This window comes from Thalassophryne amazonica, chromosome 9 (assembly GCF_902500255.1).
Source record: "Thalassophryne amazonica chromosome 9, fThaAma1.1, whole genome shotgun sequence".
NCBI classification, from domain to species: domain Eukaryota; kingdom Metazoa; phylum Chordata; class Actinopteri; order Batrachoidiformes; family Batrachoididae; genus Thalassophryne; species Thalassophryne amazonica.
In genome coordinates this window covers 15,603,471-15,619,939 of record NC_047111.1, presented here as the reverse complement: position 1 = coordinate 15,619,939, position 16,469 = coordinate 15,603,471, and the positions used below count along the sequence as shown (strand labels likewise).

Sequence of the window (16,469 nt, the reverse complement as noted above, 5' to 3'; positions counted from 1 at the left end):
CAGATGCAAATTGGATGACACCTTGGAGCTGATGCGTGCCTTGCAGTTGAAGCTGAAGGTTTCGGAGGCCGGTGAATATTCTTAATTCAATATTGGGAATATTCTTAATTCATAATTGGGATTTGGCTGTGCGAGTGGAACTGTTAATAGTGTTTTTCACTGGTCGGCTGCAACACTACAGGCTATCTAGCATCAAGGTCAATTGCCCACTGTTTACCTCCAGAGGAATTTATCCAGGCTCTGGTGAGATTATTCGGCTCCACAAGGACAATAAACTGACAGACTTACACATGGACTGAAGCATGCTCCAGTTTTCTCCTCTCACCTCTTTCCTGCCCCTCCCTTCCTGTGGCAGGCCTCCGTTCTTTCCCAAGCTGGCAGGCAGCGCGACTTGATAGTTGCAGCGGCTACCAGCACACTCACATCGCCTCAATTGGAAAACGGACTGTTTCAAGTTTAGTGCACATAAACAGTGTCAAATGTATATGTGTTGTCCTAATTCTGATGTGTGCCATTATTACGGTAAACAAGTAATAATTGTAGATCAATTGCTGTTTGTATTTGGAACGTGAGTGTGGAAATCTGAAATTTCCACATTGAGGGATGAATAAAGGCTTATCTAATCTAATCTAATATGTTCCACAAAATCATTCTTGCTGGTTTCACCCCACATCTCCACAACATTCAGTCACAAACAGTCCAAACTATACCTTTTAGGAATGTTTGTGATCAGACAAATATGGTACAGTGTTCAAAATGATTGGAGCATCTTTTAATTTTGACCCCTGTGTAATTCTTCAGTTGACATCTACCTGACTGTAAGTCCCTTCAGCTGCTCCCTTGTTTTTGCACTCAGGGTCGACACAGAAAATCCAAGGTGGCTCTGCATGTTTAACTGGCACAGGTTTTACGCCGGTTTAACCCCTCTCAAAGCCATTAAAATATTGTGAGTCGCTTTTGTGTGGATTGAAGTCACTAACTGGTTACTCTTGTCATGTTGTAGTCAACAAACAAGAATCGTCCTCCCTTCCGTTGACACAAAATTGCCGCTTTAAATAAAATGACATCTCTTTCCAAACGCTGTAATACAGAAAATAAACTACAATCGACTAAAACGTGTTGTCTTCCCAAAATGAGACGTCCTGTGTTCTTTATGAATTAAACTGATGCTGACATACAGCACAGTCAGCTGTAAGAGCTCAGCTCAGATATATGGAAAGACATTCATGCCAAAATGTCTGAAAGGAAATGCTTTTGACAAAAACTACAGATTTTGTTTATTTCTATTTATGTCCAGAGATCAAGGATCCACCATGTAGAGTTTATTATGTCCAAAGTTTAAGTATCCAGTGACCAATTTCACACTTGTACTTGTACATGTACTTTAAGACTCAATAAAATGTTGTTCAATTCAATTTCAATTTAACCGGCTTATAAAGTGCCAAATCACAACAAAAGCCATCTCAAGGCACCTCACCTACAACAGTTCAATATAAAAAATTAAAATAAATAAATAAAAATTCAAATATATAATTAAAAGCAGAAGTAAAAGAATAAAACAGATAAAAAATAAAAACTATTCATAAGAAAGAGAATAAAAATAAGCTTTAAGGCATGAATTAAAAATGTCCACAGACTCCAACTGCCTCACGGTCGCAGGAAGACCGTTCCAGATTTGACACGTTGTATGCAAATTAGACTGTGCCGTTCCGCGCATATGATTGGTTAAAACTTCCGCCGCTTTATTCAATTTCAGGCGGGCTTCAGCTGTTTGGAAATCTGCTCTTTAACGGTTTCTTTCCCGCGTCGAACTATACAAAAATTAACAGAAGAGTTTTTAACTGCATTGCATTCACCCCAGCTGGTTTTAGTTATAGAGAAAAGGAGAATGGAAAAAAAAAAAAAAAATCACTACACGTTTAGTGTGAATCACTGGTTGATTAGACAAAAATTAAGAGAAATGAGAACGGTTAGCTCTGAAAAGAGGTTTTGTTGTCAGAGCGATGAGTTTTTCTTGGGTTTGCTCTTCTTGGGCAGCACGCCGCCCTGAGCGATCGTCACTCCACCCAGCAGCTTGTTGAGCTCCTTGTCGTTGCGGACAGCCAGCTGCAGATGACGCGGGATGATACGAGTTTTCTTGTTGTCGCGGGCAGCGTTTCCAGCCAGCTCCAGGATCTCAGCGGTCATATTCCATTACAGCCGCCAGGTAGACGGGCGCGCCGGTACCGACACGTTTTAAATGTTAAAGCAGTCCATTTATAAACACAAAACAAAATCAGGACACTTTGCTGTTCGGTTGCGTGTGTGGCTCTTAAAAGAGCCGTTGTGTTGCCGCACAAGCAGCTGTTCACTTGGAGCTGGTGTACTTGGTCACGGCCTTGGTGCCCTCGGACACGGCGTGCTTGGCCAGCTCACCGGGCAGCAGCAGGCGGACGGCGGTCTGAATCTCTCTGGAGCTGATGGTGGAGCGCTTGTTGTAGTGAGCCAGACGAGACGCCTCACTGGCGATGCGCTCGAAGATGTCGTTGACGAACGAGTTCATGATACTCATGGCCTTGGAGGAGATCCCGGTGTCGGGGTGGACCTGCTTCAGCACCTTGTACACGTAGATGCCATAGGTCTGCTTCCTGGCCTTCTTTCTCCTCTTCCCTCCTTTAAGAGTTTTCTTTGCCACCGACTTCTTAGCGCCCTTCTTCGGGGCCTTGGGTTGTTGCTGCTCGGGCATGTTGTCTCTCAGCTGACTGAAAATTACGTTTCATCTCGAGCCGGTGCTCTTATTCACCCTGTATGCAAATCAGACTGTGTAGATCCACGTCTGTGATTGGTTGAGCTGTTTGTTCTTCTAAAAAACTACCTGTGTATTTTAGATTTATCATATACCTATAAATGATACGCCAATATGATTGGATCAAACACTAAAATAGCAATATAAATAGCAATACACCCTTTTCGCGGACGGGTAATATTTTTCATACCACCCGAGTATAATCAGCCAATCAGGTGTCACGTACAATTCTTTCCGCCTCGCTTAGAAAACAGCGCTTGGAACTTGAGGTGGATGGATGATGAAAGAAGCAAAACACCTTCGCAATTTATGTCGATATTTTGATGAATTTCTTAATTTAGCACAGCTTCATTAAACAAATGTACTCGAATGATTATCAGCACGACGGCGAGCTTACAGGCTAACCTCCGCTAACACTAGAAGACAGTTGCCAGTTATGGCTTCTGAAACAAGGGAGGAAAAAAAAGAAACAGTTCAGCTGAAGCATTATGTATTGTATGAACATGTAAAAACACGTTTCTTTCATTATGTCTAGGGTATATTTCAGTATGTCATTTCTTACACGGCAATCGTCCGTGCAAGAAAAAGTGTGTTAATGTAGTTCTTATGAAATATTTTTAAATACGTAGTTCCCATATTCATTGTAGTTTCGTTAAAACAAATCAGCTCTTTATGGTGCAGATTGTTGGCTCTTAAAAGAGCCTTTGTGTTGTTGTTCGGGTTTTAGCCGCCGAAGCCGTACAGGGTTCGGCCCTGCCTCTTCAGGGCGTACACCACATCCATGGCGGTCACAGTCTTCCTCTTAGCGTGCTCGGTGTAGGTGACGGCATCACGGATCACGTTCTCCAGGAAGACCTTCAGCACGCCGCGGGTCTCCTCGTAGATCAGACCGGAGATCCGCTTCACGCCGCCGCGACGAGCCAAACGGCGGATAGCCGGTTTGGTGATTCCCTGGATATTATCACGGAGCACTTTACGGTGTCGCTTAGCGCCTCCTTTACCGAGTCCTTTACCACCTTTTCCGCGACCGCTCATTTTGTAGATACGAAGTCCAGAAATTTAAACAGAAAAACGTCGGAAATGCTCGCAGCTCCTGTATTTAAAGATCATCTGCGGACGTAAGAGAGGACCGAGGGCGCGAACTGTGCTGGGCGGGGCGAAACTCAACCGTCTCTGACAGTCTGAACAGATACTATGATTGGACAAGAGAGCCGAAGTTAAATTTACGGGCGGGGCGAAACTCAACCGTCCAACCGCTTAACCAATCAGAGAAGACGGACAAGATCCGTTTCTACACATTTATAAGTTAAATTTTGCAGTTATTTACATCTATTTCCCCGTTGTCGTGTTCACCAAGCTGTAACGCCGAATTATAAAAATTTACAACAAATATACCGAGTTTTACAGATATTTTCCTCATTGTCGCATCTTAAGAAATTACAATGTCGAGCGAAAAGTTTTCGACAAATCATCATGATAGGAGACCCTGCAGAATACATCATTTCAATGTTTTTGGTCAGTTTTAAAATGTGGTGACTCTATTATGTGGTTGAACACTAGATGGCGACATTAAACAGTGACTCAAAGCAAAAGCAGCTCGCCATACTTCTTCTTCTTGGTTGTCAGCAGTCTAGGCACGGTCAGTGCATTGCTGCCCCCTCAGGTCATAAGACATATAACACTCTTTAAACGTTATTGAGATAGAGATAGCACTCCCTATATTTTCCAATATAAGCCACAGTTTTTTAAAAACAGACCTCCTTTGGGGAAGCTCCATGTTCAGTATTGTAACTCACCATACTTACACGCACCACTAGTTCGGACAGTGGACGCTCTCGTTTTGGCCGAACAACTATCCAGTTTCTGTATATTCTGTGTTACTACGCACCCGCGGCCGATGTGCCTGATGAATTCCTGCGCAAAAAGTAGTTCCCAGATAATTGTGATATATTCCTGTGAGATAATGAGTATATCTCATCTGAATCAATTCTAAAATTTACTAGTAATAAAATTCTAAAGATAACTGAAGTTTTAATAGCGGCTGTAATAAATATTTACAAAATTGAAAGTTTTGGAGCAATTTCATTATCACTCAAGCACACTGTAAACATTAACACAATGGAGTTTGATGCGGAAGTTCGCTCCCCACTTTAAACTACCGGGAGGCGGGAAAACCTCTATCATCAGCTTCAGGCATCTCACGGTCAGTCCAGAGTCCCGTTGTCCACAGATTCTACTACCACGCATTCTCTCTGCACCTTGGACAGAGAGGGAAAAAAAAGGCAGAATCAGTCAGCCAGAAAAACTACACCTAAGGTTTAATTCATCAGCACTAAATAGACAGGAAAGAGGAAAAAATACTAAGATCATTGCCAGCGACACTTAGAATCCAACCTCAGTGTACCACGGCCTACACAAAAATGTATGATGACCATCCCAGCAAGTTATTGGTTGAAACAAAAGGATTAATAAATGAAATAGTTTTGACTGTGTTGAATGTTTGGTCTCCCAAGTAAAGGTCAAACAAGGTCGATGTCCATTGGATTCTATGACATGTGACATATGTTACCCCGTAACATGATAACTAAGCATGACAGATGATACAAACTATTCCTTTTTAAAACCCTATTAACTCAAACAATAATTTACATAATTTTTTTGCTGAAATTGGAGCTACTTTAACTTTTGACCCCTGTACAAAACTGAATGACCTTTGTCACCATTTTTGCTGTTTTTACCCCATAACTCCAGAACATTCAGCCATAGATAGTCCAAACTATACCTTTTTGGAATCATTATCAGACAAATAATGTAGTATAGTTTTTAACATGATTGGAGCATTTTTACATTTTGACCTCTGTGTAATTCTTCAATGACCCCTAGTGGGCTACAGCTACCACCCTGTGATGGTTAGCATACATTTTTGTGTAGGCCATGGTACACTGAGGCTGGATTCTAAGTGTCATTTTATCACCTTAAGTGGTACCAAAAACCTGCTTGGCCCATGGACTATACCAATGAGGCCCTAAACAACTTTAATCTTATCAACTACAATACTAATATTCTGTCAAAGCAAGGCTCATCCATGCAGATCTAAGTAAATGTTGGAAAAAATTTTCACTGTCACTGACATATCCTCAATCTTTTCAAATTGCCATCACAAGCTATAACTGGAGGCCATGGATTTAAAAAAAAGTTACACCAATATTCTTCCACTAATCGTAGATGACAAGTTCAAAGCCGCGTCACATATGTGTGCATAAATGACAAACTATACAATTTTTCAGACCAAACACAAATATTGTAAACACATAGCACACTTCTCTGGACCAAACACATTGCATTATTTTAGACTCTCTTGCTCTACTGTGGGCTGATGTGCCAGCAGTTTGGATGTAAAACTGGATGGGCCAACCAGGTGAGTTTAACCAAGTCAGTCACCAGATGTTGTTTTGTTTAAAATGAATTAGTAAAAGTTCTATATTTCTGACATTTTTTGGGTATTTCTGGACAATTTTTATATTTCTATTTATGGATGATGTACTTTTTATGTACTATCGTACACTTTTTAAAATCACATTAATACATAAAGTATAACTTATGATTATGAATTATCTTTGGACACAAGTGCCAAACTTAATTTACAGCTATTTTTACTTTACAGTGTTCTTCAACAAATATTAACCACAAATTTCATCAAGTGAATTTCAAGTCCTCTGAGGCCTTTTAATTAACTGAAAATATGCATGAATATAAATAGTTTCCTAAACATCTCTGCTCAGGTCACAACATGTCTAAATAATTTTAGTGCGTAAATAAAAACATGACGTGTGACGGCGCATTTTAAAAGTAGTAATCTGCAGTTTAAAAAAAGAACAAAATGTAGTAATCTGCGGTTTGACTTTTCGCCCTGTAGATGGCAGAATTACATTTCAGAAGTGTGTTAGCTACTTGAAATATAAAAGAAGAAGAGTTTTACCTCGTTCTGACCTGCAACTGTTAGCTTTCTGCGATTCATTAGTTTGGTAAAGTCTCTTTTTTAAGCAGCTACTTTGGAAACTATTTTAGGAGCGCCTTTATCCAGCTTTGGTGTCTGAAGTGCGGTAAGATTTCACAATTTATCTTTCGTCGGTTTATCGCCGAGTTTCTCTGTTGTTGCTAACATTAGCATTAGCATCAATTTGATAAAGTTGAAGCTTGTCACAAGTCACCAAGTGTTCAAATTCTGGGACGTTTCATTAATATCACAGAAGGAAAACAATTGTGCACCAATTGTTAATTTTAAGAAGAAATCTGTTTGGTGGAGTCATGTTTGATTTCTTTCCGCCTCAACTTTAAGTCTTCATCTGGGTTTTTTGATTGGCGAGACATCTTGTGGGCGCAATAGCGCCCCCTCTGAGCTGGAGGATAGTGAGGGCATCTGGGAAATGTAGTTGCATTACTGGAACAGATACCTTACAGTCTTGCATTTCTGGAATCAAGCACCAAAATTGGCACATTCTTGTCAGACATGGAACTCTTTTACAAAACTGATTGGCTAGTTGAGTTTTTTTAATAGGCAGTCAGGTAGGGGTCAATTGACGAATTACACAATATTGAAAATTCTACCACATTATTTGTCTGATCGCAAATATTCCATAAAGGTGTACAGTAAAACTCGCTTAAACTGTCATTATATCGTCCAGATACTCGCACTCACCAGGCAAAAGCAAAAGCCCCAATGTTTTTGTATATAATAAACACCGTATATACCGGACAAAACATCCCACCCCATTGCAGTGTATTTCCATTAAAAACCCCTTGCATGTACCAGTTAGAGCAGTCTGGATGTGCCCAGTAACAGAGGCACAAAATGAAGTTCAGCCCTCACACTCACCAATTTGAGGAAAGTGGGACTGCATTTCTGTTATTAAAAGCCCGGGCATTTATTTTTTTAAACCGTGCTCAGACACTGCACCTAAATGAGGCAGAGTGTAATTCAAGGCTGGTGTTTACTAACAACATGCTGCTTGTTGTCTGCACTCTAATGTGGTTTTAAGTTTCACACATATCTCTTGGTGTGACGAACCAAAGAGCTTTAGATCAGAGCCCCTCTGCGTGGCTGAGAACCCTCCCCATAGCCGTACTCTCCCCATAGATGCGCAGCTGCTAAATGACTGATACCGCAAAGGGCTGTGATTTGTCACTTTTCTGGTTTCACTCCTTCCTGTCTTGTCATATTTTAAAAGTTTTTGCATTGTGCCCGCTGATTACATTTCAGTCATCGATCAGATATGTTTGGCTGAAAAGTCCACAAATATGACCAACTTTACATCACAGAGTCAGAAAAAGACCCTCAAGTGACCCACAATTCATGGAGAGAAATTATGCATACCATAATGGTGGTTTGGAGGTTGATGATTGTATAAAGAAGTGGAACTTGTTGAAGGATAAATTAATCCAGAAAATGCCTCTGTTCTGTGGTAAATTGCATGAAGATGTGACAGAGAACTTTAAAAGGGTCATGCCCACGTCGATGTCATTGCATGGCCACAGAGGTACGGAGCTGTATAAGCATAAATCAGGCTTTAAGATTTTAAGGTACCACTCCGCAGCAGATGTAGAAAAAAGAGTGACTTATCCAAATATAATCCTTTTAATGCACATAATACCCAGTGCTTATTTAAGGCAGGCATTTATTTATTTATTTTTTTCAGATGAAGTTTTGACATGGCTATTAAATGAAGCAGGTGCTATTCAAGGTCAGGCTTTTAATCAAGGAAATACGTAAGAGTAATTGGTGCTGGGGATTCCCCGTAGATCGTTCAGCACCTCCTGACTGTAACTAATCCGTTACATACATATAACGTTTTTTTGTCCATTTTATACATATAGCAGACAAACAAACAAAATTTGCTGGTCCACTTGAATCCATTATATGTGAGTTTTACTGTAGTTTTAACTGTCTACAGTGCCATCTAAAAGTGTTGGAACACTTGGTATTTCACACATTTTAATTTGTTTATGCCATTTCAGATCCCCCCAAAAATACAAAAATTAAATGTTCTAAATTTATCTTCCTTAAACTCAACGTGAAAACAAATCTATACAACTTGATATAAATTAATAAAAGATCTAAATGCCAAGATGATGGATTGCATAAGTAATGGAGCACTTTGGTATAATCCCTGTAAATAATCAGTTTAATTGCCAGGTTCTTTTTTTGTTTTTGTTTTTTTTCTTCAGACAAGTCAGGGGATGGATACATGAACATTTCCAAGTCACTGAATATGTCTTAAACTTTACTTACATCAATTATGAAGAAATGTAATTCTCAAACACTGAGTGACTGTGCAAGGAGAAGAGTGAGGAAAGCCGCCAAGATACCCAGACAACCCAGAAGAAGTTACAGGCTTCTGTGGCTGTGATTGGAGACATTGTTTTGCATTTTGTATCAGCAGTTGTACAGCTTCATGATGAAGTGGTATAGAGGAGGATTTTCTTTTACCAAAACATCAAATCTAGGCTTGCATCTCAGATGTACCTCCTGGCAAATTCTAGCTGAACTTTCAGGTCTTCTATTTAAGAAAATCCTCCTGTGTCTTCAGTTGACCCCTGCCTGGCTGTCTATTGAAAATACAAGTGTCCAATCAGTGTTTTGTTTTGTGTTTTTTTTATATAAAGAGGAATGTCTAAGGAGTATTTGTGCAGAATTTGGTGCTTATTTCACCTAGGGCTGCCACGATTATGTCAGCTATCAAAATCATCAGCGACTAATGCCTGGTTCACACGGCAAGATAATTGGGCCAATATCTGACACGATCTTCCCCTTCCGACAATCTTAAGGATGCCCTGATTGTCGTGATGATGCTAAAGAAAATCTTATCAGATATTCCTGCTGTGTGTGGTCTGTTCAGAGCGCTCTGATCTGCTCAGAAGGATGTCACAGGTGGTGAAAACTCCGTGGCTCTGCGGGATTCCGCAGATTTCATCATGGGGAGGGGGGGTGTTAGTGTTGTACTCTTTGATCGTGATCATTACTGAGTTTTTAAAATGCTTATCGCAAAGCATTCTCTTTTTTACGACATCGTGTAAGTTTTATAAGTCCGCGGACACTGATCTGTGTGTTACAGATACATATCAGTTTCCTCGGATCCGCGGAGATTCGAGGAGAATAAATGCCACTCAAAGCGTAGCTGTTACGACAGTTGTCGTAAAGTGGGACTGGTTGGTTGCTGCGGTGACACCGTGTGGCTCCTATGCGAAGCTTAGCTAAACATAGCATGTGGACATCGCAAACTTTTAGAACTTTCAAGTTTTTAAAAGAAGAATTTTGCAGCATGTCTGTGTCATGGAGCGACATCAGACAGAGCGAAGATGGCGAGAAAGACGGTTTGAAAAAGTCTGATAAGGACAAGAATCCGTGGAATTGTTGCTGGCTTCATCAACACACCTGAAAGATAAACGGGAAAAGCGAACTGGTAAGAATTTTTTTTCTCTCTGGAAGATAACCATTGTGCTGTTCAAACAGGATATCAGAAAAGATTGTGCCTTTTTTCTTACATTAATCTAGACTTTCTTTCATTGAAAAAAGACATTGTGGCTTTGAATGAATTTAGGCTACATTAATTTACACAACAATGTAAATTAGTTTTTATTAATGTAGACTTTTTTCATGGGGAAAAAAGACACTGTGGCTTTGAGTGGATTTACAGGAATTTACACAAGAATGTGTGGCTTTTTACTATAAGGTATGTTATTGATATTTTACCATGATTTTCAAAATATTCCCCAAGCTTTAGCTGTGGCTTTTGACATCGTTTAACAGTCTTTTCAGTCTTCATGAATTTCATGTAGTTTAATTGTTCTGAGTTAATGCATAATTTGGTTTACATTTAAAAGGAAAATCATACCAGATCCTACTTCCACGTCATATTCTGTTATTTCAGCATGATCATTGATGGTTCATCTGAAAGGTTGAATCTAGGATCATTTAAATATGCACTAATTTTGAGATTTGTTCTTCCAGGAAATGTTGAAAATGTATCAGTAGATGAAAATTTAATTTGGTTTCTGGGGTCCCACAAGGCCCTAGACCCCAGCTCCTGGGGAGCTGCGCCTCCAGACCCCCTGCGCCTCCAGACCCCCTGCAAATTTTCCTCAGATTTCACTATTTTCATTTCACAGCCCTGATGTCAGGGGCGCTCTGATTGCAAATTGGGGATATTCAACATGTTGGATTGTCTTGGCCCGATATCGCAGTGTGTGTTGTGTTCTCCAACCACAAACGAGCACGCAGCCTGCTGAATGTGACTTGCAGCCAATCAGAAAGCGAGGTGATGGACGCACGGAGCGAAATCTAAAATCAAAACAGCTGTTATGGCTTATGAGACGTCCAGTGGTCACGCTGTCTCCACTCCTGTAAAGAACGCCTTTTCTTTTTGTATCGTTTTTTTTTTCCCTCTGTTGTAAATAGTCCACAAAGTATCTCTGTTTGTTTACTCCTGAAGTCACGTTTAATCTCGAGAGATTTTGCGAGATTTCCTGTCTGACCTGGGAATGTTCATGTGTGAAATCTGTTCGTGTGTGGTGTTGTTTTTAACCGTGTGGTTGAACACCACACCATGACCAAACCAATTAGATCTGTGATTTGTTTTTATCTCCATGTATGTGGCCTCTCAGGTTTTGGAAATCTACAGATTTTAAAATCTTGCTGTGTGAACCAGGCTTAATTTAATAATAAATGTCATTGTTTGTTTTTTGGAACTTTGTTTTTCTCTCAAAGCTGCTGCTGTACCGCTGCCTTTCTGTTCTTGACGGACATGCACAGTAGCGGTAATCGAGGTCAGCCATTATGTCACTGGAAAAGTTATGCCCAATCAATATCCTGGCCAGCTGGCAACAGAGCTCATAAGTTTGGGAGCATTTTAACCAAATCAAAGAGAAAAACATGCAGTGCAAAACTTGCCTTCTGCGGTGGTACAACGGTGATGCAAGAACATCTGAGAAAGAAACAACGTGGCTGATTCTGATGAAGCGAGAGTTGTCTCGGTAAGCTAATTGGCTAGTTAGCCACTAACATTAACATCTATAGTGAGCTACTTATATTGAGAGCTGTAAATGTTAACATTAACAATGACAATTTCGTTAGTCTTAGCACACGTGAGTTTGCTGTAACATTATAACAGTGATGTCATGTTTGAATAGCAAATGTGATAACGCTATGTTACAGTGCTAAAAATACATTCCTCTTCAATGGACGACTTTATCAAGTAAACTTTGAATGATGGTTATATAAGAGCTGGTGCCATAAGCCACAATTTACATATGATCCAATTAGTCGACTAATCGCAAAATAATTGGTGACTATAAAAATAATCGTTTGTAGCAGCCCTAGACTCAACACTGAATATTTTTTAAAATTGGCAAAGAGACATTTCCATGCTGAATAGGAAAACTACGCAAGATGATTTTAACAGTATTTCTCTTGCATTTTTGACTTTTTTCAGGAAACAAAGGACATTTAATGTAATGCGAGTTACGCTGATATAAGTAATTAAAGATTTGTCTTACTTTTCATTTGTCACATGCACGCAAAAAATAGCGTCTAAAAATGTATGTGTGGGCGGTACACAAAAAATAACTTAAAGTGACCAAAACTATACCGTGAGTGACATGGAATTGCTTAAAGGGTGAATAACTTGGACTCTGTTCTGTCTCTGCCAACAGACTGGTGACATCACAGCGGTTCGTCTGCACAGAAGCATGCTGGGAATCTTTCATTGTGGGCATCAACACTGCTATGAATTGAGGAGACTTCCATACCTGTCCTAACAGGACCGCCTGAACTGCCACGTTTGGGCATTTGGACGTCAAAATGAGCATCGACAGTAACTACGTCTGGCAGCGCCGCGTGCATTATGGGATGTGGAATCAGAAAGGTGCGGTCCCCTTCCCGGATTCCAGTGAAATCGGTGTGGAATTCCACGTGGCATTTGAAAGGAAGGAAAAGTTAGATTCCAGTTTGCTGACTAATGGAGTGGTACTTGACATTTGTGACTTTGCTAAAGCTGTAACCAGATCTGAGAAATACATCATGTACGAAATCATGGAATTTAATTTCGACTTTGACGTGGAGAGCGAGGAACAGCGCGCTGACTTTGCGGCGCGTATTTGCACGAAAGCCAAGTTGATGCGGGATCAAGTCAAGACAAAATTTAATCGGTGGAAGGATAAGTTTGTGCTACCCGAACTCAGGTCTGTGAAGACCTCTGCTGGATCAGAACAGTCGGGGCAAAAGTGGCCTCGAATTGGGAAAATCCACAGGGATGAGGGGAGTGTGAATGATGGCGCAGAGTGCAAGGAACTGTCTATTATGAAGCCAGGAGGACGTCGAGTAAAGCTCACGGAGGAGCTTTACCCGTTCTGCAAGGCTGCCGGTTTGCGACTTGTTGTTCAGGAAGAGTTGCGAAAAGAGAAGCTCAGCCTCGATCTGCTAACCAATGGTGCCATGATGGAAGTAGTAGCCTTCACCAGAGTGATTTGTTCCTCGCGCGGACGGATTATTCAGGAAGTTGTCACTCACAACTTTGATGTGACATTTGGAGGCACATACTGCAATATACAAATCGACAAAGTGCTGCAACGAGTACACCTGTGTCACTCCGCTGAAGCGAAGGCTGCTCTCCGGAAAGAGCCTTTCAAAACCCAGCCCGTCCAAGATCGACCAAGGTTCCTAAAAAAGCGTCTCGCCGAAGTCGAGCAACTCAAAGAGGATGTTAAGAGAATAGTGATGCCGCAGCAGGTGGAGAGCGAGGGGAACGCTGCCTGGCAGGACATCGAGATGTCCTACATGTGTCCCGTGGATTTTGAGATGGAGGTACAGTCTGGTTCAGAGCTGAGACCCAGAAACATCTTGTCGGGTGCAGCAGCAAGTGTAAAATCACTGGATTCGCTGGACGTAAAACCGAAAGAGGAGTTTTTTATTTCCCCGGTCGACACTAAGACCGGTGCACCACCCACGACGGCAGAATTGCTCTCTGCTGTGTTTTCTGGAGATTCAGATGAAACCGCGAATGCAAAAACGATGAAGCAGAGGCTCTGGGTGAGACGCAGCCCTCGCTCGAAGGAAATCTTGGGTTGTAGCCGAGTAAACGACATGTTCAAGCGCTGCAGGAACATCGGTTTCGATTTTAACGTCGGCTCGGGCCGTAAACAGAATCTCGACCTGCGTCTGTTGAGTAATGGTGTATTGTTCGAAGTTTACAAATTTGCATCAGCTTTGAGAAAGACGATACACAAGTTCTTATTCGCCATCCTTGACAATAACTTTAACCTCGTCATTCAGGGTGAGGTGCATCGGCGCAATTTTCTTATTTACTTCATAACTAAAGAGAAGGTTATTCAGAACTATCCTGGGAGGAAAATGGACAAGTTCCTCAGCAGCAGTTTTCAGCTGCCTGAAGTTTACAACATGGTGGACGTGACCAGCGAGTTTCTCCCTGAAAATGTCGCTATGTCTGAGGAGCCAGAGGTGACTGTTAGCCAGCAGACCAGTCCAGAGACACACCCCTACTGTAAGAAGCTAGGCATTGATCTTTGGTTGACTGAAGAGCGTCCGTTGAGCGAGAAGCTTGAGTTGACTGTCTTGACAAATGGTGCTGTGCTGGAAATTGTTGGTTTCGTCAAAGATTTGTGTGGGACAGTCTGGGAGATCGTCAGTGACCTCCTAGAGCACAATTTCAATCTCGATCTAAAGAACACGTCTAGTAATGCTGCGCGGGTGATTCTGAAATGGCACGCAACCCACAAGGTTTGGATGAGAAGGCCGGGCACGTCGGCCGTGATGATTAAGTGGCTCAACCAAAGTGTCTTATGGGACACGCCTTCAAACAAAACTTGCCTTGCTCAGCCAGAGCTCCCTGCAGAGAGTGCAGAGGATAAGGAGGAGCCACCATCAAAACCAGACTGGGGACCTACCTGTGGCAATGTGGAACGGGGCAAAGCAGCCGAGCAGTCCAGCTATCGGATCTGCAATGAAATCGGGTTGGATCTTGACATCCACTCAAGATCCAAGTCCAAAGCGAAGCTGGATCTGGGGGTGCTGACCAGAGGGGTGCTCTTTGAGATGCACCGCTATGTGGGGCTCAACTGCAACCGGTATGTGCCGGCACTGTATGAGATTCTGGAGTACAACTTTGATCTGAGCTCTCAGTGCCACCGGAAGGTGGAGTTTGCTTGGTCTGTGGCATCTCAGGTGATCGCCATGGTGGGGAAGCAGAGATGTTCCCTCATCGGCAAAGGGGAATATCTGAACAAAGTGTTCGAGTTGCCCTTTGAGATTTCCGCCTCGGCTGAACTCATCTGCAAAGAGGAGCCGGAGAATGACCACGCCCACCTGGACGGCGGTGATGATGTCATGTTTGTCAGAGAACTGAAGCCTGTCGACATCGAGGTGGAGGTGGAGTAATCCCGAAATAAATGGGAAATGCTGCACAGAACAACTCTTTTTCTGTTTGGATTCATCAGGTTTGTAGGTTTAAAGAAGTACAAGAAAACTAACTCTGCTAGTTCACAGTTAAACGAGACGGCTGTTCGATTTCCCACTGAGTCATATGACAGTAAACACATCTTGGGTTTGTTTCCGGAGTATATTGTGTATAAGGTGTGTGGTATTTTTTATTTTATTTTTTTTCCCTGTATTTGCTCTTTAACCCCTTCTAAGCCTGTATATCCCATCGATTGGAAATTTCACTTTATTTGTGTGATACTGACAAGCCAAAATGAGGCGAGTGGTAGGGGTTTAATTTTGCTGTTGTGTACTCTTTATTATTGTCATTTATTCTTTAATTGTTAGTTTACTTTTAGTGGTTTAATTGCTGGGAAAGTCAGATTTAAATAGTTGTAACTATTATTGACAAATGTTTTTTTTTTTTTTTTTCTGTGTATATGTCAAACAAAAAGGTGACTTATACTCTGAAAAGTATGGTATATGATTTAAAATGCAAGCATGGACATGGTCATTAAAAAAAAAAATTGTGACCCTGAAGTTGGTGTGGTGTATGAAAATGCTTAAAATCACCCGTGACTATATCATCAGCTGATTTAATGGGATTTGATGCACATCTGGATATGAAATTTGTCCTTAACATCCTTTAAACACTAGTGCTGTTGTCTTGATTTTCATGTAATTTGCCTCAAATTAAAGGTGACGTCTACATGAATTATTTGATGTTATAGAAGTTTGTCCGTGTTGCCATATTTTCAGCCTGACTGTGAGTCAAAAGTGTTACAATCATTTACCCGCCAAGCAGCTGATCATTTTAAATCAATTAAATTTTAGTAGTTCAATTCTCATCACTAGATGGCGCCAGGGACCACCCCATTTTTTGCTTTTTGGAAGGTTTAAAGAAAAGCAGTTTCAATTCTTTACATCATGTACATTTTCAGTAACAATTTTCTAGTTTGGAGGTGACTGGATGTGGAAAAAAAAAACCCTGGATTTGCTCTAAAATGAGCAATGCATAAATCTGTTCACACGAGAGGCCAAAAATGAACCTGTGTGGAGGCGCATAGGCCACAAATATACATTTTAATGTTATGGCAAAGTACATGATGTTACTAACATTTGACATGTAAAACTAAATTCCAGTATAATAAAGTTGTGTCTGTTATCAGTATTTTGTTCCTGTGCAGACTGCAGTGA

At 41.2% G+C, this 16,469-nt stretch overlaps 3 protein-coding genes across 3 annotated transcripts; 1 reads left to right on the top strand and 2 right to left on the bottom strand.

Moving 5' to 3' along the window:
* Positions 1–2,301: 2,301 nt before the first annotated feature.
* On the bottom strand, positions 2,302–2,744 carry LOC117516787 (late histone H2B.L4-like). Its single transcript, XM_034177643.1, has one exon. The coding sequence runs from the start codon at positions 2,723–2,725 to the stop codon at positions 2,348–2,350; it is 378 nt and encodes a 125-aa protein (XP_034033534.1). The 5' UTR covers positions 2,726–2,744; the 3' UTR covers positions 2,302–2,347.
* A 638-nt stretch (positions 2,745–3,382) lies between these two features.
* On the bottom strand, positions 3,383–3,823 carry LOC117516791 (histone H4). Its single transcript, XM_034177647.1, has one exon. It carries the CDS (start codon positions 3,818–3,820, stop codon positions 3,509–3,511), a length of 312 nt encoding a protein of 103 aa, XP_034033538.1. The 5' UTR covers positions 3,821–3,823; the 3' UTR covers positions 3,383–3,508.
* A 2,932-nt stretch (positions 3,824–6,755) lies between these two features.
* LOC117516777 lies at positions 6,756–16,093 on the top strand. Its single transcript, XM_034177632.1, has 3 exons — positions 6,756–6,888; positions 12,494–12,604; positions 12,635–16,093. Exon 3 carries the CDS (start codon positions 12,642–12,644, stop codon positions 15,231–15,233), a length of 2,592 nt encoding a protein of 863 aa, XP_034033523.1. The 5' UTR covers positions 6,756–6,888; positions 12,494–12,604; positions 12,635–12,641; the 3' UTR covers positions 15,234–16,093.
* Positions 16,094–16,469: the final 376 nt, after the last annotated feature.